Source organism: Adiantum capillus-veneris, chromosome 8 (assembly GCF_014529385.1).
Source record: "Adiantum capillus-veneris isolate H3 chromosome 8, ASM1452938v2, whole genome shotgun sequence".
NCBI classification, from domain to species: domain Eukaryota; kingdom Viridiplantae; phylum Streptophyta; class Polypodiopsida; order Polypodiales; family Pteridaceae; genus Adiantum; species Adiantum capillus-veneris.
In genome coordinates, this window is record NC_140938.1 from 59,995,945 (window position 1) to 60,019,363 (window position 23,419).

A 23,419-nucleotide genomic window follows, 5' to 3' on the forward strand; every position below is an offset into this window, starting at 1 on the left:
GCATGGTTGATTGGTGTCTCCGGGATATGCCCTCTCAGGCCATGTCTCCTAGCAAGGTTTAAGCTGTTCTTCTACCCCAGCCATGGATTGCTGATCATTGCAATGCATTATGGTCAATGCATAAGCCTGCTACCTGGTGGAAAAAAGCACTTTCTTCCCTTTGGAAGAGCCATTTGCCTTTGAAGGAGCGATTGTTTCTTTGGCGATGCTTGCTTGGCATGCTCCCAGTGGGTTCCTTGCTCAATGCACGCCGCCTCTGCTCCTCTCGTTGTGTTCGTTGCTCGACTGCCAAAGAGACTATCAATCATCTCCTTTTGGATTGTTGCATTTCTCGAGGATTTCTTCGCCATATAGCAGCTGGTATGCGACTCCGATTCCCTTCTGTGGTTTTCCAAAAACGGTTTTGGGCTTTTGGCATTCTCCTGCCCTCCTTACAACGATTTGCAATTTTCCTGATGTGGATTACATTTTGGGCTTTCTGGACTCTGTGGCGTAAGCGCAATAACTGCATGTCTCTCATGCTAATGTAGATCCCTTTCAATTCTTCAGGCTTCCTTTGAGCAATCTTTGCGCTTTTCCTGGGAGGTTGGTGATGTCACTTCAGACATGTATCTGCTTTCCTATGAATGCTTTTAGTCCTTTTTCGATGATGAACACTTTCGTGTTCATGCTATTGTATCTGATCTTTTTTTGTAAGTTTTCCTCGCTTTGAGGTTTCTCACTTGTAAATTAATCCAAAAAATTAAATTAAAAAAAAAGTGTGTGTGTGTGTGTGTGTGTGCACGCACACGTGTGTGTGTTGTAGGTGAAGGTGGGTGGGTGGGTGGGTGGGTGGTATTCGCAAATGTGGTTTATTTCTTGTATGTATGTAGTACGGGCGAATTGACAAAATCCTGGCCTCTTGGTTGTTCGGTCAGGCAGGGTTGCCCCCTTAGTGCTCTGTTGTATGCTATAGCCACTCACCCATTGTTGATTTATCTTGATTACTTGACTTCTGTTGAGCGTCTTCATGGTTTGCGGTTACCTTCGGGTCGTACCTTTGTTGTCTAGGCATACACAGATGATTCGTTGTTTATGCCTCGTAATCAGAAGGCTGATGTCGAAGTGATTATGGAAGCTTTGGAACTTTCTGGCATTGCGGCTGGGCTTAAAGTCAACTTTTGTAAATCGAAGCTTCTGCCTCTTTGTTCTTCTGATTGGCATAGTCTGTTGTGGCCGAGTGGGATTGTTTCTCCAAATATGATTACTAGGCACTTGGGTTATCCAATTGGATGGAATGTCACCCATTCTCAGAAAGTAGATTGGATTATCCAGTGTTTGAATGTCAAGCTGCACTACTGGAAGTTATCACGTGGCCATTACATGTTCGTCTGCGAATTGTTCAGAGTATTTTGTTGGCTTATGTTCAGTTCTTTTTGCCGTTGATGCATTGGCCTCGTCGTTGTCTTGATTCTCTTATGTCGGACATCATATCCCATCTATAGCGGACTCATGCTCAAAGGAAAGGCTTGCGTTTGATGTTTATGGAGAAGCTTTGCACTCCCAAATGCATGGGTGGCCTTAACATTTTGGATTTGCGCAGGCATGTTCTTGCTCGGATAGCTATGTTGTTGCCGACACTTGTGCAACAAATTCAGCCTTGGACTCTTATGTTTGCACACCTTGGTCAGCATGTTGTTACTTCCTCTTTTGGCCATTGGCAACCATCTATCTGGGAGGTGGTTTTCGGCAAGATGGAAGGGTACATTCCTGGATGTCCCCTTGCTTCCACTGTAGTGTCTGCCTGGAAAGAGGTTACGATTCATCTTTCATGGAATCCTCGGCAGGAAGGGGATTCAATTCGTTTGGAGAGCCTCCATTGGAGCTGTGCATTTTCTCTTACTTTGGTCGGTCGCTCCCCTCGCCAGGCTTACTCTCTCTCTCTGGCTGTGGTGTTCGTGTGGTTGAGGATGTAGTCGATGAGGCTGCATATACTTTTGAGTTTCCCTTCGCCACTCGCCGTTTTGGATTGGGTACGCATTACCGTCAGTTTTGGAGAGAACTTCAATGTATGTTGCTTGACTTTTTTTGCCAGTTTCGCCATTACCTGATGGTGATCGCATGTCTGATTGGGATCTTCAAGAAATGCCTTTTTGAGATATTTATGCGGGTCGCATTTATGCTCTTCTTCTACCACAATCATGGCTTGCTCATCATTGCAATGCTTTTTGGCACATGCACAAATCTGATCTCTGGTGGAGGAAGCTTCTTTCCGCACTGTGGAAAAGCCATTTGCCGTTGAAAGAGCGACTGTTTCTTTACTTTTCTTAGGGCACATCATATTCACCCTTCCTCTTTGCGTCCGTTGCTCCAATGCAGAAGAGGATATTTGCCACTTGTTGTGGGATTTCTATACTACTAGAGACTTCCTTCGCCGATTATCGGCCTGTATGCGGCTTTGCTTTCCTCGGGTTGTTTTTTACAAACGGTTCTGGGTATTTTGCATTTTCTCATCGACACTACAACGGTTTGCGCTCTTCTTTATGTGGGTTAGATACTGGGCTTACTGGACCCTGTGGAGTCAGCATAATGCCTGCATGTTTCGTCATACTCATGCAGACCCGTTCCCACTCTTCAAGCTTTCCCTGAGGCAATCGTTAAGTTGGTGATATCACCGCAGAGATACATCAGCTTTCCTATGACTGCTTCTAGCTACTCTGTACAGCTTAGTAGTTCTATGTTCTTCACATTGTATATTACCCTTTTGGTGGGTTTTCCTCGCTTTGAGATTTCCCACTGGTAAATTAATCAAATAGATTTACAAAAAAAAGTGTGTGTGGGGTGTGTGTGTGTGTGTGTGTGTGTGTGTGTGTGTGTGTGTGTGGGAGGGAGGACCTGCGCGTTCTGCAACCTGGGAATCCAGCGCGCCGTTCTGCTCTGACTGCCATGCACGCTCTGCGTGTTGAGTGCCCACAGTGCCCTAAGCTTTCTCTTCGCAGCAGTCTTCATTTCGAGCACTTTTAACAGCCTGCACAAACTACTGTTCTCATCCTAGGCTGCTGTCGTGTGTGTGTGTGTGTGTGTGTGTGTGTGTGTGTGTGTGTGTGTGTGTGTGTGTGTGTGTGTGTGTGTGTGTGTGTGTGTGTGTGGTCGTCTTCAGCGCCGTGGTTCTGCCTTGCGTAGCCACCTTCAACTCACTGTGCAGGTCTGATAAGGGATGTGAACTTGCTTACAGTTCATAGGTGATGCTATCAGGTGATCAGAAGTTTGGTATTGTGTCAAGCTCGAAAGTGTGAAGGGAAGTGCTCAGTTGATGTACCAGAGTTGTGGTTTTGCATGTATTATTCTGTGAAATCTGTACAGAGCTTTGTTTTCTAGACAGTTGGTTTTGTTTGCCGAGGATTTCTGATTTATGTTCGACTCTCTGTGCATCTTTAAGCCTCGGAAAGCAATGGAGCCTACGTCGGAGGCCGCTTCCGAGATCAAAGCTTGCCTGTATGGGATTTTGAGGAGGCTTGACAGGCATGAAGGGTCAAGCGCCTGCTCTTGAGGTGCGCATTCCAGTACAGGACCTCATGGACCCAGTTGCGCAGTATGCTATGAATGCAGTTATCTTGTTTTTCCCAGGGAAAATGCCTACTGCGCAGGATGTCGGGCAATGGGTTGATTTTCTCCTTAAAAGACAAGCTGTTCGTGGTGTCTATTTCAGGGCGCGTGGATTTTATGTAGTTTTGCTCGCAGATATGGAAGCTAGAAACCTTTTGCTTGAGATGTCTCCCCTCTTCTTTCATACGCAAATGACGCATGTTCTCTGGTGGGCACTCACTAAAGATTACCAGAGTCTTATTTGTCACAAATGTCCGGTGTGGGTGGAAATTGTTGAATTTCCTCACACGTGGAGACATTTTCTACCTTTGTTGGCCGTGCAGCTTGGTAAGGTCATTTGTCCCCCAAAATTGGATGCGAATACAAACAGATTTTGCATTCTCTGGGACGCTGACAAGCTTACCCCTGAAGGAACTATGGTTGATTCAAGAGATCCATGGGTAGGCAAGCGCCCCTTTAAACTTAAATCGGGTAAATTTGCAAATTCATGCTTTCGATGTGGCAAATTTGGCCATATGCAGTCCGAATGTCCAGAGCCAGTCTTGCAACCCCCTCCTTCCGCTGTTCCTTCGCGTCCACCTCTATCCCTGCAGCATAACCCACATGCGAAGTCAAGCAAAGTGGAGCGTCTACTGCTAAGGTTGCTTCGAAAGTGGACAAAGGGAAAGGCAAGGCACAGCCACTCACTGATCCTGGGAATGGGGCTGCTGCAAAAGGCAAAAATGTTGGACCTGTTGATGTCAATTCATGGGTGGTGCCTAAAAAACCAGTGAAGATTCATACACCACTTTCCTCTCGTAATTACGTTCCTTCTGTTAATGCCAACAAGAATGCATCATTTAAGCAATTTCTATGTAATGACAATCGCACGCTGATTGATGCATGGGACAAAGCGATGCACTCTTACAAAGATGTACTCCTTGGTGAGACTTCCACCTCGCCTGTGAACCCTGTGGACACATTTCCTGCTATGACTCAGCGGCTCGGTCCTTGTATGGATATAGTGGATGGAGACGTGTCTATGGGCACCTCCACTTGATCACCATGTTTCTTGCCTCTTGTACATATGTTTCCGAATGCAAAGTCACATTAAATGCATCTCATACAATGTGCGGAATTTATGTAACCTGGACAAATGGCGTCTAACCTGGCACTATGTACATACATGTAGAGCAGACATAGTTGTATTGCAAGAGCATAATCAGCACAAGTTTGCTGGTCAATGTTTCTATTTTGCCGGTTATTGGATTGCGTACGCAGGTTTGCATGATTTCTCGCGTTTATTGATGCTGGTTCGCCATGAGCTTCAGCCTGTTCTGCTGTACAACGCTCCGCATGGCCGGTGGATGGTTGTACAATGTTTGTTGAATGGTCGAGTTCACGAATTTGGAGGTACTTATGCATACACAGGCTCTGGGCAAAGAGCTGCTTTATGGCGAGAAATTTCATCTCACCCTTGGACCTCTAATGCATTTCTTTGTGGAGATTTCAATAATACCCCTGATTTAAATGACAGTACCACAGGAAATTCGCATGTGTTGCTTGCGGAGAAACACGAATGGGATCTTCTTTTTGCCTCTGCTCAAATGATTGATATATGGCGTTGTTTGCATCCTAATGCTTCCGGTTTCACCTTTCAGCATGCCGCTCATTCATATTATAGAGCACGATTGGATCACTGGTACTTGCTTAATGGGCAACAGTATGAAGAATTTGTATGTACCATGAGGATAGATTATGCCTTGCAGCTCTCAGACCATTATCCTCTTCTGCTGTCTTTGTATTTTGGACAGTCTCTTTGTGGTCGGCCTCTTTACAGGAAACGCTTGTTGCATGTTAATAATGCCTATCTTACTCATGAAGTTTTCCGACACATGATTGCCGATATAATTCCCCCGTTGTTGGCCCATATGCATATTGATTTGGATGCTGCCTGGTATCGTTTTATAATGAGAGTACAAAGTGTTATTTGTGACTATGGTACGCAATATATGCAACTCATTCGGGGGAATATCATTGATGCGAAACAGGTTAGTCAACGACTACAACAGTTAGCTGATTCCCGGCCCGTATTTGGCTTTGAAATGATGGGAGCTATGTGAAGCTTATGTATACATTCAGCAAAATGATAAGCGGAAAATTGCTAAATGGCAAACGCGTGCACGTCAACAGGCTTTTATGGATGAAGGTTGTGCTTCGAAGAAATTTTTTAAGCATCTGCATCATTCAAGGGTCTCGCAATCTATTAAGCGGGTTATGCTGCCCTCGGCTGCTTGGACTTCTTCGAAGCGGGAACTTGCTGAGGTTATGGTTCACATTATCGTCAGGTGTTTGCAGCCCCATCTCAGCCATCTTCGGCAGCTTGTCGAGCCCGTCAATTGTTGCTTTGTCATGTTCGTCCGATCATGTCTTCACAGGAGGCACAATGCCTTGAGGATCCTTTCTCTGCTTCTGAATTGCATGGTGCCCTGCTTGCATTGGGCCGCTGGAGATCTCCCGGTTGAGACGGACTTACTGTGGAATTTTTCCTCTCCTTTTGGGACGCTCTTAAACAGCCCCTACTTTTCATGTTAAATGCGGCATGGGAGTAACACGATCTGCCAGTCTCATGGAAAGAGGTTTTACTTAAACTGTTACCCAAGCAAGCGCTCTGCGAGGAATTCTCTCAATGGCAGCCCATAACTTTGATGCCGGTGGTTTACAAGATATTGGCTAAAATGTTGGTCCATCGAATTAACAATTGTTTGTTTACAGGACTTCATCAGGCTCAATATGGTTTTATTCCTCGACGTCAAATCGTGGACAATTTGGCTAATGTTATGATTGGCATGGAGTATGTTAAGTACACGCAACAGGATGTGCTGGTCATGCAAGTTGATATTGAAAAGCCCTTTGACACTATTGAATGGGACTTCATTGCTGCCACAATGAGGTGTCTAGGGTTTGGCCCTAAATTGGCCAATGTGGTTTATTTCTTGTATGCTTGTAGCACGTCTTTGGGGATCCTGGAAGGGGAATTGACAGAATCGTCGCCGCTTGGTTGTTCGGTTAGGCAAGGTTGCCCCCTTAGCGCTTTGTGGTATGCTATTGCCACTCACCCTATGTTGATGTATCTTGATCACTTGACATCCGCGCAGCGTCTTCATGGTTTACAGTTACCATCGGGTCACTCATTTATTGGACAGGCTTATGCGGATGACTCGTTGTTTATGCCATGCAATCAACAAAGCGATGTTCAAGTGATTAAAGCTTTGGAATTGTTTGCAATTGCGGCTAGTCTTAAAGTCTCTCCTACCGTGGCATTCGGGTGGTTGAGGATGTGGTGGAGGCAGCTGGTTTCACTTTGGAGTTTCCATTTACCGCTCGCCGTTTTGGATTGGGCATGCATTATCGCCAATTCTGGAGAGAATTGCAGCAAATGTTGGTCGGTTTTTTGCCAATTTCACCTTTGCCAGGTAGTGATCGCATGCCTAACTGGAATCTTTGAGAAATGCCCTTTCAAGGTATTTCTGCCGGCCGGGCATATGCTCTTCTTTTGCCTCAACCATGGCTTGCTGATCATTGCAACGCTCTTTGGCACATGCATAAATCCGATATTTGGTGGAGAAGGCTTCTATCTGCATTATGGGAAAGCCATTTGCCACTGAAGGAGCATTTGTTTCTTTGGCATTGTTTACTTGGTGTGCTCCCAGTGGGTACTTTTCTTAGGATGCGCCATATCCGCCCATCATTTGTGTCCGTTGCTCATCTGCCGAAGAGGATGTCTGTCACCTCTTGTGGGATTGTTGTATTACTCGAGATTTTCTTCGTCGGGTATCTGCGTGTATGCGGCTCTATTTTCCCATGACGGTCTTCCATAAACAGTTTTGGGCTTTTGGTATCTTCTCACCGGCGTTGCAACGCTTTGCAGTCTTCTTTATATGAGTCAGGTTTTGGGCTTACTGGAGCCTGTGGCGACGGTGTAATGGCTATATGTTCCATCGCATTCATGCAGATCCCCTGCCTTTCTTCAAACTTTCCCTTAGGCAGTCTTTACGGTTCGCCTTGGAAGTTGGTGATATCACTGCAGAGATACATCAGCTTTCTTATGAATGCTTTTAATTGTTTTGTACAGCCGAACACTTTTGTGTTCCTTCTCTTGTACTTCATCTTTTTGGTGGGTTTTCCTCTCTTTGAGGTTTCCCACAGATAGATAAATCAAATTGATTTACAAAAAAAAACAAAAGTGTGTGTTGTAGGTGTGATATGGCAACAGGGCTTAGGGTTAACTTTTGGAAATCCAAACTCTTGCCTCGTGGCGTTTTTGTGACTAGCGTCACCTTTTGTGGCCTGGCAAAATTCTTGATCTGCATGTGCACTTGGGATATCCTATTGGTGGGCAGGTAACTAATACCCAACAGGTAGACTGGGTCATGCAACGATCAAATGCCAAATTGCACTATTAGAAACTGTCTATATGGCCGTTACATGTTCGACTTTCTATTGTCCAAAGTATCATGATGGCATATGTTCAGTTTTACTTGCTGTTGTTGCACTACCCTCGCTCTCACCTCTCGTTGCTTATGTCAAATATTGTATCTCACTTGTGGCGCACTAGTTCTAATAAGAAAGCCCTTCGTTTGTTAGCAATGGAGAAACTTTGCACTCCCAAGCGTCATGGGGGACTGAATATTTGGACCTCCGCAGCCACGCATTGGCAAGGAAGGCTATATTATTGCCTACTTTGGCACAACAGTCTCAACCATGGACAGTTATGGTTGCAGATCTATGTCAGTATGTTATCACTCCTGCCTTTGGTCATTGGCAGACTTCCCTTTGGGAGATTGTGTTTGGTAAGACGGTCGGTCATATTCCTCGTTGCTTGATCACCTTTAGTTTTCTTTCTACTTGGAAAGTTGTTACAGATCATCTCTCTTGGCATGGCAAGCAGCAAATAGATGGGAATTCATTGCGTTTGGAAAGCATTCACTGGAGTAGAGTGTTCTCTCTTACTCTAGTTGATCGGTCGCCTCGCCAAGCTTACTTCCTCTCTGGCTGAGGCATACTTACGATGGATGATGTGGTGGATTCAACTGGGAATTTTCTCTCTCTCTCAGACAGTAGCACGCTTTGGGTTGGGCCTGCATTATCGTCAGATTTGGAGTGTGCTGGAGCATATGCTATGTCACAAAGTGATGACGTGGCGGACAGCAGAAACCCTAATTTCTGCCAGAAACCCTAAAATTCCTGCAAACCCAAATTTTTGCCAAAAACCCTAAATTCCGGAAATCGCGGAGGCGGATTATTAAAAAAAAAAATTATTTTCTTTTTTTTTTTTTTTTGGAAAATGATGAGCGACGCGAATTTTGCTTTTGCTTTTTTTTTTAAAAAAAAGAGAAAAGACTCTCTAAGAGAGAGAGAGAACTGATGCTTTTGATTTTAAAAGCTTTTGGGGCTCTGCTTTTGGGCATCCCTTGTAACCTTTAAATTAGTGGTGAGGGCCTCACTTCTCAGAGCATCTGGACGCAGAGTCTGAGAGTGAAACCCTAACCGCTCTCTTGTACTTTGATGATTGATTAATACAAAAAGAAATATCGAAAGGGGCGCCAGTCTTTGGGGCCAATATCTCTAGGCACGGAACTCCGCCGGGCCAGTGTAAATCTATTGTGATCTGTGAATTGTTTTGAAGTGGTTATTTGGTGCTGTCGCGGTTGATTCTTGACTAGGAGTGTCCAAGTTTGTTACAGTGTCCAAGTTTGCTACAGTGGTATCAGAGCACGGCCGATTTCTCTTCTACGGGAAATCCGATCTCCGAATTTTTTTTCCGCGGCACCTATGGCTTCAGGCAATGATCAGTCGACTCCCTCTGCATCTGGAGATGCGGGCTGGGATCACAACGAAGATTCAGGCAGAGAGTATGGCCCGCCTTGGCCTACTTAGGCGGAGCGGCGAGAGATAGAGCGTCGCCAGTTGATCAGCGAGGCAACAATGATGATGCTCAATTTTGCCAAGGACCCGAAGATGGAAAAATATATGAACCAGACCTCTTTGGAAGAGGTACAGATGGAGTGGCAAAGAACCACAACACCACTCCCGAAACCCGCTCTCAAGAAACCTTCTGCCTCCAAGAAATATACGGAGAAGGAACTGGAGAACGTGGTTGATGCACGGATTGCTCAGCTTTTCAACGTGCAAAAGAAAGGCAAAAAGCACGACAAAAAGCAGAACAAAGGTACTGACTTCCCGGGATATTTGGGTCGTCAGTCTACATTCGACAAAGCAAAGAAACGGAAGAAGCGTGTTCGATATGAAGGAGTACCCAGTTCTTCTTCTTCTTCTTCTGACAGTTCTTCTAGCTCCTCGGATTAGAGCGAAGAAGACAAAAAAAAAGCAAAAAGCGAAGCAAGACACAAAGCTTCGGAACGGGCAAGAAAAAGGCAAAGAAGGCTACATCTCGCCCAGAGACTGACAGTTCTACTGAGGACTCGTCTACAGAAAGCTCAGATTCCGATGACGGAAAGTTTTATGCGAACAAGAAGAATTTTTACAAAGCAAACCAGTATGACTTTCTCAAAGATAAAGCAAGAAAGTCCGAGAGTTTAAGGAAGGTGGCCACTCGATCATGTTTGATACTTTTTCAGGATACTTAGATGCTTCGAAGGCTTTGTCTTTTATACAGCAGTTTGACATCGCTTTCGCGGGAGGACGCTATTCAGAGCACTCCAAGATTCGGAGAGCTGCCTCTTACTTTAAGGGGAATGCCCGTACTTGGTGGTCCACGCTTCTATTAAGCAAGATTGTGCGAGTTACATGGCTGAAATTCAAGAGGCTTTTTATTTCTTCTTGGTTGACTCAAGAGTTTGAGCGAGATATACGAGCTGCTTGGAACCATCTCCGGATGACCAAGAGCGATACAGTGAATTCTTATTGTGAAAGATTCTCGAGCTCTTTTCTACCCGCATCTTCATTCAAGAAGATCTCATTCAGAGAACAGATTGAGCAGTTTAACTTGGGTCTACCTACAGAGATCCGAGACCACTGCTTGGAACAGAAGTCAACTTCTATTCAGGAGTTGATGAGTCATGCGAAGCGGGGCTTTGCAATTCACTCTGGCAATCTGACCTACCCCACAGATGAGGCCATGACACAACGAGCCGAACAGACTTCTGGGAATGAAAGTAGAATGAAAAAGAGCAACCCAAAGAAAAAGAAAAAAAAAAGGATGCACGACCCAAGCTTACTCCTGAGGAGAGAGCTCGCTTCATCAGAGAGGGGAAGTGCTTTGGATGCGGGGAACATGGACATATTTCCGCAAAGTGCCCTGATAAGGCACAGAAAGAACAGAATGATAAAGACGACGACAGGTCTGAGAGTTCGAGAGCAGCTGAGGAATGTGGCAGAAAAGGCAGATAGAAAAGCAGAACTGGTACCACATGGCGTGGGACCTGCACCGAATCTAATGAATGAAAGTACAAACTTTGCCGCTTTCGGGGCAAAGTGAAGGATCAGGAAGCTCTTTTGAAGGAGCCAAGGCCAACTTCTTTTCACTTGGAATTGGCGGCTCAATTTGGAACTACGCCCGACAGACTGACGCCACAGGCGGAGGTAGTTCGACTGGCACCCGGATGGGATGTTGCCATTACAACGAGCATTGGCAAACTTTGTTTGCAATGACAGGGGTGTTCAGGGCACGTGAGTGACGTTCTACTCGGGATCCCTTGGTACCACAAGAACTACGCCGTGGTTGACTACCGGGCCAAGAAAGCGACTTTGATAAATGAAGGGTTCAGAGATTGTACTTGATGAACTTCAGTTTTCTTACTCATTCTTTTGGGAGAACTAAACGATGGATAAAGGTTGAATATGTTTTGACCTGAAGAAAAGAACGCCAAGATTTTTTTTTCTCCACGCTCATGCCGATTGCTTTTGAGAGGGCCTGAAGATCATACCATTGATCTGATATCTGGAAGCACGCCACCGAATCGGCCACCTTATCGTGTGAGCCGAGTACAGAATGAAAAGATTATGAACTCAGTGAAAGACCTCTTGGAAAAGGGTCTTGTCTAGCCTAGTACTTCACCGTATTGCTCTCCAATGTTGTTGGTTTTGAAGAAAGACGGATCTTGGAGAATGTGCATCGATTATAGCACTCTCAACGAAATCACCATCAAGAACAGATTTCCGATTCCTAGGATCGATGATATACTCGACAGGTTACAGGGATCCTCATGCTTTAGCAGGATTGACTTGAAGAGTGGATATCATCAGATCAGGATAGCACCAGGAGATGTCTACAAGACAGCTTTTCGGACGACTTTTGGGTTATTTGAGTTTTTGGTGATGCCTTTTGGCTTAACCAATGCTCCTGCGACATTTAACCGGATGATGGACAGGATTTTTCGAGAGTACAGGCTATTTGTTGGCACTTTCTTTGACGACATCATTGTTTTCTCCAAGAATGAGGCAGAACACAGAGATCATCTGCTTCAAGTCTTTCAGGCATTACGAGATCACACGTTAGTGATTAATGCAAAGAAAAGTGAATTTTTCCTACTAGAGATACACTTTTTGGGACACATTGTGTCAGCAGCAGAGTGCGAATGGACCCGGCCAAGATAGAGACTATCCGTGATTGGCCCGATTTGAGGAATGTCCATGAAGTTAGAAGCTTCTTGGGACTGTGTTCGTACTACAGGCGGTTCATACAAAAGTTTGCAGAGGTTGCTTCCCCTTTGCGTATCTTGACACAGAAAGGATTACCTTTTTCGTGGGGACCCACAGAGGTGACTGCCTTTTAGACATTGAAAGAGAAATTCACTACAGGACCAGATTTGACTTTGCCGGACTTGTAGAAGTCATTTGAAGTATTTTGTGATGCTTGTGGTCGTAGTCTGGGTGCGGTCTTGATGCAAGAAGGCCATGTCATAGCTTACGAGAGCCGTTTGTTCTCTAGGCCGCAAATGACAGCACAGATCTATGGGAAAGAGCTTTTGGCGGTTATCCATGCTCTTACTCAGTGGCGGCATTACCTACTCGGAGCCGATTTTACTGTCTTTACAGACCATCAGAGTTTGCGCTACTTCTTGTCACAGAAGCAGCTTTCGGAAAAGCAGATGCGGTGGGTGAACATCTTGTCACAGTTCCACTTCCAGATTGTCCATGTGCAGGGACAGAAGAATGTGGTGGCAGATGCTTTGTCTCGAAAACCGTTGGTTCTGGCTATTTCCGCGATACATCATAGGAGCTTCGAGGATATGGTCGATCAGTGTGCCACAGATACAGATTTTGCAGATATTTTCACACAGATACGGGATGGGGAGACAGTAGCTGGATACTCCCTTCAGGAAGGCTACTTGATGAAAAAGACTATGTTGTGCGTTACACAGCCGTTGAGGAAAAAGGTTATGACTGATTGCCACTGTCCACCTTTTACGGGTCACCGCGGCATTGCTACCACCATGAAAGGGGTAGAGAGAGATTTCTTTTGGCGGAGACTGAAGAAGGATGTGGAAGAGTTTGTGCGCAGTTGCTTGGTATGCCAGAAGGTCAAGTTTGACAGGCATAAGGCACAGGGATTGTTACAGCCTTTACCCATACCCACCCGCCCCTGGGAAAATATTGAAATGGATTTCATTTTTTTATCTCCCGAGAATACAGAATGATCACGATGATTTTCCGATTACATGGCACGCCTGAGACGATTGTCTCCGATAGAGACCCCAGATTTATGAGTTTGTTTTGGAAGGCAATTTGGGAGAACATTGGCACGCGGTTGCAGTTCTCGTCATCGTTCCACTTGCAGACTGACGGGCAATTTAAGATTGCCAATTCAGTGATTTTAGATTTATTGAAGTCTTGTATCTCGGATCAAAAGACTCAATGGGAAAAGAACTTACCTTTGGTGGAATTTGCCTACAATAACACGATACACTCTTCGACGGGGAAGATGCCATGTGAGATTGTTGAAACTGCTGCGAAGGTTCCATCCTTCCTGAGCACGAAAAATTAGAAATTTGAAGCGGATGAATATTCGCGAGATTTGGATACGGCTTTTGCCAAGGTTCGCGAGACTTTGCAGGAGTCTCAAGAACGACAGAAAAAAGGCAGCGGATCGCCATCGTCGCGACTGGAAACTGAAGGAGGATGATTGGGTGCTCTTACTTTTGAGAAGGCACGCCTAAGAAAGAAACAGGGAAAGGAGAGGCTTTTTCCAAAGCTTAGTGACTCCTTTCCTCCCCATTTCACCGTTGGCCAGTGGATGTCGTATGCAGGATTGGAATTTATGGGACATTCATTTTGATGCTATTTCCGCCCGCGTTATCTATACTTCCCTTATGCAGGACTCTTGGTTGGCTGATCACTCTAATGCGCTTTGGTCTTTACACAAATCTGATCAATGGTGGAGAAAGGCTCTTACTGCAATTTGGAAGTCCCACTTGCCGCTTAAGGAGCCTCTCTTTCTTTGGTGCTGTTTGCTGTGAGTTCTTCCGATTGGCACCCTCCTTGCGGCGCGTCACATCAGCTCCTCTCGTTGTGTCAATTGCTCGGCTGGTGATGAGACTGTCAAGCATCTGCTTTGGGATTGTCGCTTCACCAGGGCTTTCTTGGACCGCGTCTCTGCTTGTATGCACCTTCGTTTTCCCTCGACAGTTTTCCACAAACGATTCTGGGTTTTTGGCATTCTTTCGCCTTCCCTACAACAATTTGCGATCTTCTTCACATGGGTCAGATTCTGGTCGCTATGGTCTTTGTGGCACCAACGCAATTTCCACATGTTTCATCAGCGTCAGGCGGATCCTTTTCCCTCGTTCAAGATTTCGCTGAGGCAATCGTTACATTTTGCCTTTGACATTGGGGACATATCCCTAGAAATCTTGTAACTCTCCTATGTTTGCTTTTAGCACTTTCATATCAGTGAGCAATTCTGTGTTCCTCCCTTTGTATTTGATCTTTTTAGTGGTTTTCCTTGCTTTGAGGTTTCCCACTTGTAAATTAATCAAAGCAGATTTACAAAAAAAAAAAGTGTGTTGTAGGTGGACATCCCGTGGACACACAGCCTACTAATGACTAACAGAAGATCAATCAAATATGCAGCTGTTAACATTAAAAAAATCTTTCTTAGATAAAAGTTGACCACAAGAAAAGAACAATGTGACAAAACACAACTCCTACTGATGTCTGTGCAGGTTGCATTTGAATCCATTTGTTCTCTTAAACCTGGAAGCTTGCATGCTACTAAGCTCAGAAGCCAAGAAACCTAGACAAACAAACTTTCCCATGAGGCCAATAACATATGTAAGCAGTATATATGTTTTATGTGAATGCAAATTTGTTTCACCAAAGGGAGGGGGGGGGGGGAAGAGAGAGAGAGAGAGAGAGAGAGAGCATGTGCCAATAGGGCACAAGAAAGACTCTCACCAGGCTTACAAAGTACAAAAACTGGTCATTTTGGGAACTGCATTGCATGGCAAAATAGAATTTGTGAAGCCGTGGCCAAGGGGGCTTTCTGATGCATGAAAGAAAGAAGAAAAGAGTAGTTTCAAGTGGAATGATATTTCCACACAAGCTCTATTCGACACAACAAAACATGTTGGCTCTGTCCCCATTTTATTATGCATTCAGCTCCTAACCTGGAGTTGCAGAATTTGTTTTCATAGTCCAGTAAGCTCAGCTTATCGACAATCAGCTCCATCATAACGCTTGCTCTGGCCTCGAGCTGAGGATCAAAAAAATGAACAAGAACAGATTTAGCAACTACAGAGAGTGAGCCAGAGAGAGAGAGAGAGAGAGAGACCATCTCTAGAGACATGGGGTCCTTCTGCTGGAGTAGTTCCCTATTCCTTTCTTAGTACCTAGTCCTCTTCTTCCCTTAACTGGAATGCCTTGAATTTCTTGGGTTGGAGAGAGTAGAAGATAGAAAAACAAACATTATCAGTACCATGTAGAATCATGTTGTATAGCAAAGTTGTAGATGTGACACATGAATTTAAAGCCATGAGAAATGTGACATTGGTCTCATGAACTACATTCAATATTATTTTTGCACACACTTAAAAGTGCTTCGTGACTCCATTTATGTTGAGGCTGATTATAAGAAAGCAGGTAGCTTGCCATATCCAAGGGCATGCGCAAAAGGCATATCGAGAGATAGTGACATAAAGCCTTAAGAGCTTGTTCTATTTCCACTCAAGAAGCAAATCAACATTTTGAGACATGCATGCAAAGATACATGTCAATGGAGGACACAATTCAACACTTAAACACGTTTATACAGCGGTGTAAACATTCAAAGACTCAAGAAAATTTTGAAGTTTCTCCCAAGTGAAAGATTGTATTGTCTTTAAAGCCACCAGATCTCCTTTTAAATGGTGTCAAACTTTTTGACCTCGCACGATAAAATACACAAGTTAGACTATGCAATATAGGTAGACAGAGCAATGAGGATGCAATATGTGCACACATGCAGGTGCCCAAAGAAAAGAAAAAGAACATGCACATGTATGGCAGTGAGGTGACACACTTTTTTCACCATGTTTTATAATTAGAGGGAATGTGTCTCGTGCACATGGCTTTGTGTGCCACAAGAACATGCTTCATCGACTTCTAGAGCCACTTTTCCACCTATCCCTAGATAGGCGTGTCTAGAATCCTAGGAGGATTAGTACCCGCAATTTTGTGAGCCTTTTTGCAGGACCTGCATGTCGGGACAAGTCCATTAGATTAGGTTTTCAAGTTACCCTACATAAATGGATTGTACAAGCGTTTTGATAGATGTTGTTACACTACGTAGGGCAATTGGCATGACGTGCATGTAGTTTTAGGTTAGATGTAATAGACTTGGATACCCCAAGCCAAAGATTTAACGCAGCACGCACGAGAGAAACTGAAAGAACTGAACGAGAGACAGAGAGACACAGAGAGAGAGAGAGAGAGAGAGAGAGAGAGAGAGAGAGAGAGAGAGAGAGAGAGAGAGGACGGTGGAGTTCCATGCCCGAAGATATTGGCCCCAAAGACTAGCACCCCTTCTCGGTATTTCTTTATTGTTAAGCTTGTACTTGACGACAGACACACATACACACAGAGAGAAAGAGAGAGAGAGAGAGAGAGAGAGAGAGTGCCATGCCCGGAGATATTGGCCCCAAAGACTAGCACCCCTTCTCGGTATTTCTTTATTGTTAAGCTTGCACAAGTACAAGGTCCGAGGGTCCTCTCTCTCTCTCTACAATGCTCCCAAGCTAATCTACTGGCAAAGGAGGCCCTGGCACCCTTTTATAGGCCCTTGGTCAAAAGCAGTACATGAAAAGCAAGTTTTCTCAAAGAATCTGGGACCCCAAAGCTAGCATCCCATGGGTTGTCGTTCGTGCTGCCACGTCAAAAGCTGCCTCCATGTTTTGTGCCACAAATCGCGAACGTCCGCATAGCATGCCACATCATCAGCCGCTTCGCAAAATAGGGGCCCAGCTCTTATTAAATAGGGTTTTAGGCCCCTCAACCGGGGTACAACTTATAAAATCAACCCTTTGGTTTGGGCCACTCGGACAACTTCTAAAAGTTGGTATTCTTTTGCCTCTTGACCCTTTTGTTGTCCGGCCATGGTCCTATAGGTCATGCCACATCATCACTTCGTAACATACCCCCGCTTGAAAGAATTGTAATCGTCCTCGATTACAACTACAAAATAGACACATGACAAAAACTAGTTTAGCAGACACTGACTCGATGTACGTACTAGACCAGATATATCCAGCACTTTGTACGAAGACAACAGTCACCGAACATTTACATCACATTCACATCACTATCCCCGTCGAGATCTTAGATGAGAATCATGATTATTGTAACTTATTCAACAATCACATCCACACCGCGTTGATCTTTTCACGAATGTCTTGATCTACTAAATCTCCCTATTATCATATCTACATCATCCCTCAGGTGAACAAGACAAAAATGCTACATTCATTTCATCTTTTAAACATGCACTCATATAATACACACATGAAAAAGCACATGTAACGGATTCATTTTAGGACGTCCCATATCAAAGTACTATATAGCCATTCAATAGAATGCTGTCAGCCCGTCATTATCCCTGAAATCTCAAAAAGAAATCAGTGACTTTATTCCATCAACGTAACCTGTGACAAAGGAGCAAAGTACCTCCCCTCTTGTGCAGTCCGCACCGCACCATTTTCAACCTACTGATTCATCAGTAACTCTTGGAATAGTAGGTGCTAAACCAAAAGCTTCAAGGTAAGACTCTAAATTTAAGGAGTATCTGGTAGGTCCTCCTCCTCCATCCACTTAGCATCCAAAGCCGGGTAGTTCCTGAACTTGACAAAATACCAGCATGTCAACTTACCTTTTACTTTCCTTTCCTTGTGAGCCAGGACCTGTTCTGAATGAGAATCTCCTTTGTCTTTTCCACTTCGGGCTACTCCTCTGGCTCCCTATCCACTGGCACTTCACCTTTGAAAGGTCTCAAGTGACGCACATGAAATGCATTGTGAATCTTCCAAGTATCTGGTAACTTCAGTCTAAAGGATACATCGTTGATCTTTTCTTGAATCTGGAAAGGTCCATAGTATCGCATACTTAGCTTAGGAAAAAGCCTTTGCATACCATTCCATTTCCGTAGGCGTGCCTTTTCAAACCGTAGTAGTACCCAATCATCTTCCTTCAGCTACAAGTCACATCCATGCTTGTCTATTGCCTACTTATGCCGTGCCGCTCATAAAGCAAGGATCTCTATCTAATACTATAGATTCAAGCATACCATGTAATTGAAAAATTTGCGAGACAAACAACTTAGCCAAATGGTCGGCTTTAACTGTCTTCTTTACAGGAATAAAGTGAGCCTGTTTACTAAATCGGTTGATGATTGTCCAAATGCCATCATGCCCACTCTAAGTCTTGGGAAGATCAAAAATGAAGTCCATTGCTATACTCTCCCAAGGTTGACTAGGAATAGGTAGAGGTTGTAGTAGAATCGGTGCCTTATGCTTGTCAAACTTAACCTTTTGACACACTAAGCAACTGCGAACAAACTCATCCACATCCTTTCTGAGCCTCAACCAATAAAAGTGGTGTCTATGCCGCGATGGCCTGAAAAAGGTGGGTAGTGGCACCCTGTCAAAACCTTGTTTCTCAACCCTTGGATAACACACAACACAATCTTCCGCATCAAATAACTTTCCTTTAGAGCATAACCTGCAACTGTCTCCCCATTCTGTAAGTCAAAGATGTCTACAAACTCCAGATCTGTGGCGCACTAATCAATCATATCCTCGAAGTTCTGATGGTGAATCGTCGAGATAGCCGAAATCCATGGCATGCAAGACAGCGCATCTGCCACCAAGTTCTTCTTTCCCTTAACATGGACTATCTAAAAGTGAAACTGCGAGAAAATATTTCCCCATCTAATCTGTATGTCCGAGAGCTGTTTCTAGGACAAGAAGTATCTCAAACTTTGGTGATCGCTGAACACTCTAAAATCAGTGAACACTTGTCTTTCTTTCATTTACTAGGAACCTCAAAGGTAGACTTGCAACCCAAGTAGCCGGGATAGTCTGTTGCACGACACTTCTTCCACAATTGCTTATTGGTCTTCATGAATCTATTGACTCGCTCCACAGCTTCATCAAATTCATCCTCTGAGTACATCTTTTCTCTTGGTACTGTCGAAGTAGGTTTCTTCATTAAAACCGACTGGAGAAGCGAACAGATGGCGTGTTACGTTCGTCAAGTGGATGCTTCGCCAAAAAATTTCGCATGAGCACAATTGTCGACCTGATGTTGACTCTACATCTCCATTCTTTCATGAGCTATAGGTGGAGACTATACCGCAGATAGTGTGTCGTGCTCTCTACAGTGGGTGCTCCTCAGTGCAATGTGCGTGGCATCTCACTCAAAACAGGATGAAAACACAGGAAACAATAGATAACAGCAAATCAACATAGAGACACAACACTAGACCAGAATATATGGACTCGACTATCTCAAAGGAACTAGTACAGACTCTGGCGTGGTAGCACACTCAGCTCTAGCCTAGAACTCACGGGTACAATGGGGGTGTGGAGGCTCAGATGTGTACGGATGATGCAGACGTGCTGTGTATAGACTCTCTACTCTAGACGACGACACTGGACCATGTATGAAGAAGATGATTATGATGACCCAACAGCTACTACTCATATGTACAACCATAAAGAGCCACCAACGGCTCATAGATGTCAGCCATCTAAGTCTATCCCCAAACTGAGTGGTGGTGGTGACCTGGCCACGATGTCCACTAGACCACCGTTTGTATCCCTGCACGTGTCACTACCCAGCCCAGAGAGTCCGTCCAGTGTGAACCAGACCAGACCAGACTGTACTAATTGTGTGTCCAGTGAAAGTGACACTCTAGCCTGCCGTCCGTATCCCTGCCACGTGTCACTGCCCAGCCCAGAGAGTGTCCAGTGTGAACCAAACCAGACCAACTGTACTAACTGTATGTCCTGTGAAAGTGACATTGTAGCCTGCCCGCCACAAGACCGCTCACCGTCTCGGTGAGAGGAATACTGAAAAACTGTGAAAGAAAACCACTAGGTACTGCATCTGTACAATGGTGAGCTCCTGATTCTGTCATCCAAGAGATAGAGTTGTGGCCACTGCTGCACCCGAAGTATCTGACTCTGGAGGTGGAGCCATCAGATCGATGGGAAAACTCTGGACTCTATGAGTGCTCTCCACAAACCAACTCTCAGTGAAAGGAGCAGCCACCTACTGCTCGGCGGATGGGAGTACGTGGCCTGAAGTGTGCCGACTCGCACACCCATGTCGATGTGCGTCTGTGAAGCCGTCACGAGGAGCCGTCTGTGAAGATGACATGTGTGGTAAGGAGCCAAAGGTCCTGGGTTGCTGAAATCCCCGAGGATAGTAGTCAAATTGCTGCTCTGATGGAGCACCTCTCCAAAACTGTCGATGATTGTGCTCTCCATATCCCATGGGCGTCTGTATTGATCTAGCGGGACGAGCCCACCCATATCTCATGGTAGCCTGAGGCTGCTGCTGAAACTCCATGTCCCCTTGGACTAGCATGTCCCGAAAATCCTTGCATTTGAGCTTTGAGGTCATCAATTATCTAGGACTTTACACGCAAAGCCTAACGCAAGGCGAAAATGATAGCATCTCTATCAGCAATGGCACTCTCTACAACTCACAAGCAGCCTTCCATGGCCGCATATGTGGCCGAGTGCTTTTGGTGGGTAGCTGCTGATTTCTCAACACCAAGTTCAATCATTGCAATAGCATTTCTTGACTCGTGCAGGTTCTCTTCAGAGATTTTGAACAACGAGGTAGAGTCTGTTCCACTGGAAGAAGCAACAGTAGCACTTGGAGGTGTAGAGTGCCCAAGAGGCACTGCAGTCGAGGTCGGGGTGACAGTAGGGGTAGGGTGCCCAAGAGGCACTGCAGTGGATATCGGGGTGACAGTGGTAGTAGGTTCAGTGCGTGAGCTGGAGATGGGAGAGAACGACGAGGGTACCTCAGGTGGTGAGAAGGGTGTGGTAACAATGGCAAGAGTATAGATGGGAGCAGTAGGGAGAGGTACCTCAGAGAGAGAGACCGCCTCAATAACAGGAGTGGGCATACCAAGAACAGCGGAGCTCTCGACAACCTCCGGCACTGTAGAGACGAGGACGGAGGTAGAAGAAGGACGTCATAGGATGCGTCACCCAAGTTTGGCTCTCTGAAAATGGCAGAGGTCGTAGTGTCTCTACCGTATCTTTTACCACTTTGACTCTTTTCTTTTGTTTCCTCTTTTGATCATATATGCCTAGAGACTTTCTTTTTGCTTGCGATGGCAATGCTACATCCTCATCCACTTCAAGAGGGTTGATCGGATGTTTATCACCAACCAACAGTGGCGCGGCAAAACATTGGAAGCTAGATTGAGGTGATTGCACTTGTGCTCTAAACCTTTTTGCTCTGGTCTACAATGATGTAAAGAGGATCTGATGAAACCCGCAAGGTATGTTCTTGATTAAACAGTAAAGACCATCACATTGTGAGAATGTGATAGGTACTTCGCATTTCCCCTTTGGTCCTTGAGCATCTCTCATTAAAAAATAATATCTGAATACTGCTAAGAGAGCTTTGTGATGCTGAAAATTCGAATGATCAGGTTCGAACAATGCCTTGCATGCCTGTATGGTATCAGCTTTGAGAGCTTTGAATATGACCTAGTACTCGACTGCAAGGAGGGAAAGTTAGTCATCCCCATTGCATGTCCTAAACGTGCCGTTGTCAAAGTGTGTCCTCTGACTTTGGAAAAAAATTTCAACATTTCATGAATCATGCCGACAGGTATGTCATAAGGAAGGATAGCTTCAGCTAGCGATTTTACACCCAAGTTGTCCAATTGGTCATGTGACAGAACATCTGGAAGAGATGGCTTGGGCTACTGCATGTGAAAATTGAGGGAAAATTTTGTTTTGTGTTTTGTTTTGTCAGGCCTAGCAATTTCATGACTGATCCAGTGACTCATTACTTTCCTTTTCCCTTTTGGATCCTTCTCCTTTGCACTTGAGCTACCACTATCTGGGCCGCTACTACTGTCTCAACCTGAGCTGGAATCTGCATTTGATGCGGAGGCCTTATAACTTTCGTCAGATGGAGCATTGGACGCCATATCCGTGACCCCATGACTGCTAGGATCTGATTCTGCTTCAGTTTCATAATTAGCCTGCCTGTGTGGTTGAGGCCTTTTCCTCAGTAACAGTTTTTTGCCTCCTGCCATAGCTACCTGATTGATGACTATCTGTAAACACTATGCAATTGAGTGTGACAACGGGTAGACCAGCCGACGCTCCAGCGAGGACTCACACACAACTCATACCAAGCTGCAATTGCCGTTTGGCCCAATGATGAGGCGAGAAATTCTTATGTTTAGATGCTGGGCAGAGCAGGTGTTGGAGGTGAGCTTCCGGAGTTTGGCTTGAATGTAGAGACAAATGGAGCTGAGAGACAAGTCAAGGGTGGCGATGTTGAGGGCCGCAAGGGTGGTGCAGCAGGCGAGGCGGGAGACTTGGGACACAATAATGGATGGAGAAGTCTGATTGTAGAGGGCCGTGCAGACGGTCAGGAGGTTGAGGAGGTTGAGGGCCGTACAGACGGTCAAGAGGTTGAGGAGGAGTGTGCACTCAAGCGCCGCCGGCGGTGCAGAAGAGGGCGAGGACTGGTGAGGGGGGGGGGTGAGGGGTGGGTAGGGCGTGAGTTTAGAGACTAGAGGCGAGGGGTGGGGCGAGGGCTGGTTAGGGGGGCGAGGGGTGGGTAGGTGGGTAGGGGGCGGGTAGGTGGATAGGGGGGGCAAGGGCTGGTTGGGGGTGGGGGGGGGTGGGGGCACGAGGGGGGGGTAGGGGGGCGAAGTGTGGGTAGGGGGCGAGGGGTAGATAGGGGGCCGAGGGGTGGGTAGGGGGGCGAAGTGTAGGCATTTGCTTGGGTGCCTCTGCGCGCAGAGAGAGAGAGAGAGAGAGAGAGAGAGAGAGAGAGAGAGAGTGTGTATTGTGCTTTCAAAATGAGGAAATTGTACCTGCTTCGCCTTTCAACTAGGATGTGGGCGATCAGAGCAATTAGAGCAAACTTGCGTGTATGTGTTTGTGAGAGAGAGGGGGGAAGAGGAATCAAGGAAAGGAGGAGGGCATCAGGAGGGAAGCAAGTTGAAAGAGTGTTACAAAAGAGATCGCACAAGAAAGGCAAAGAAAGAGATGTGTGTATGTGTGTGAGAGAGCGCACCATAAGAGAGAGAGGGCAGCAGAGTAGGTTTTAACGTCCTAGGAACAATACCAAGAAAAATCAAAGATCTATCCGACAA

General features: G+C 45.5%; 1 protein-coding gene across 11 annotated transcripts in view; it reads right to left on the minus strand.

Moving 5' to 3' along the window:
• LOC147452208 (intraflagellar transport protein 57-like) overlaps positions 1-23,419 on the minus strand; it is a 192,707-nt gene that overhangs the window by 153,474 nt on the left and 15,814 nt on the right. For 9 of the 11 annotated variants that reach the window (XM_086517987.1, XM_086517988.1, XM_086517984.1 and 6 more), the window contains exons 2-5: positions 15,359-15,455; positions 15,195-15,280; positions 14,983-15,070; positions 14,737-14,821 (exon numbers count right to left, since the gene is read on the minus strand). In XM_086517987.1, coding sequence (XP_086374113.1) covers positions 14,737-14,821; positions 14,983-15,070; positions 15,195-15,280; positions 15,359-15,373 — 274 coding nt within the window. In that variant the 5' untranslated portion in view covers positions 15,374-15,455. The remainder of the gene's footprint in view (positions 1-14,736; positions 14,822-14,982; positions 15,071-15,194; positions 15,281-15,358; positions 15,456-23,419) is intronic. The other 2 variants (XM_086517986.1, XM_086517989.1) reach the window with 2 other exon arrangements.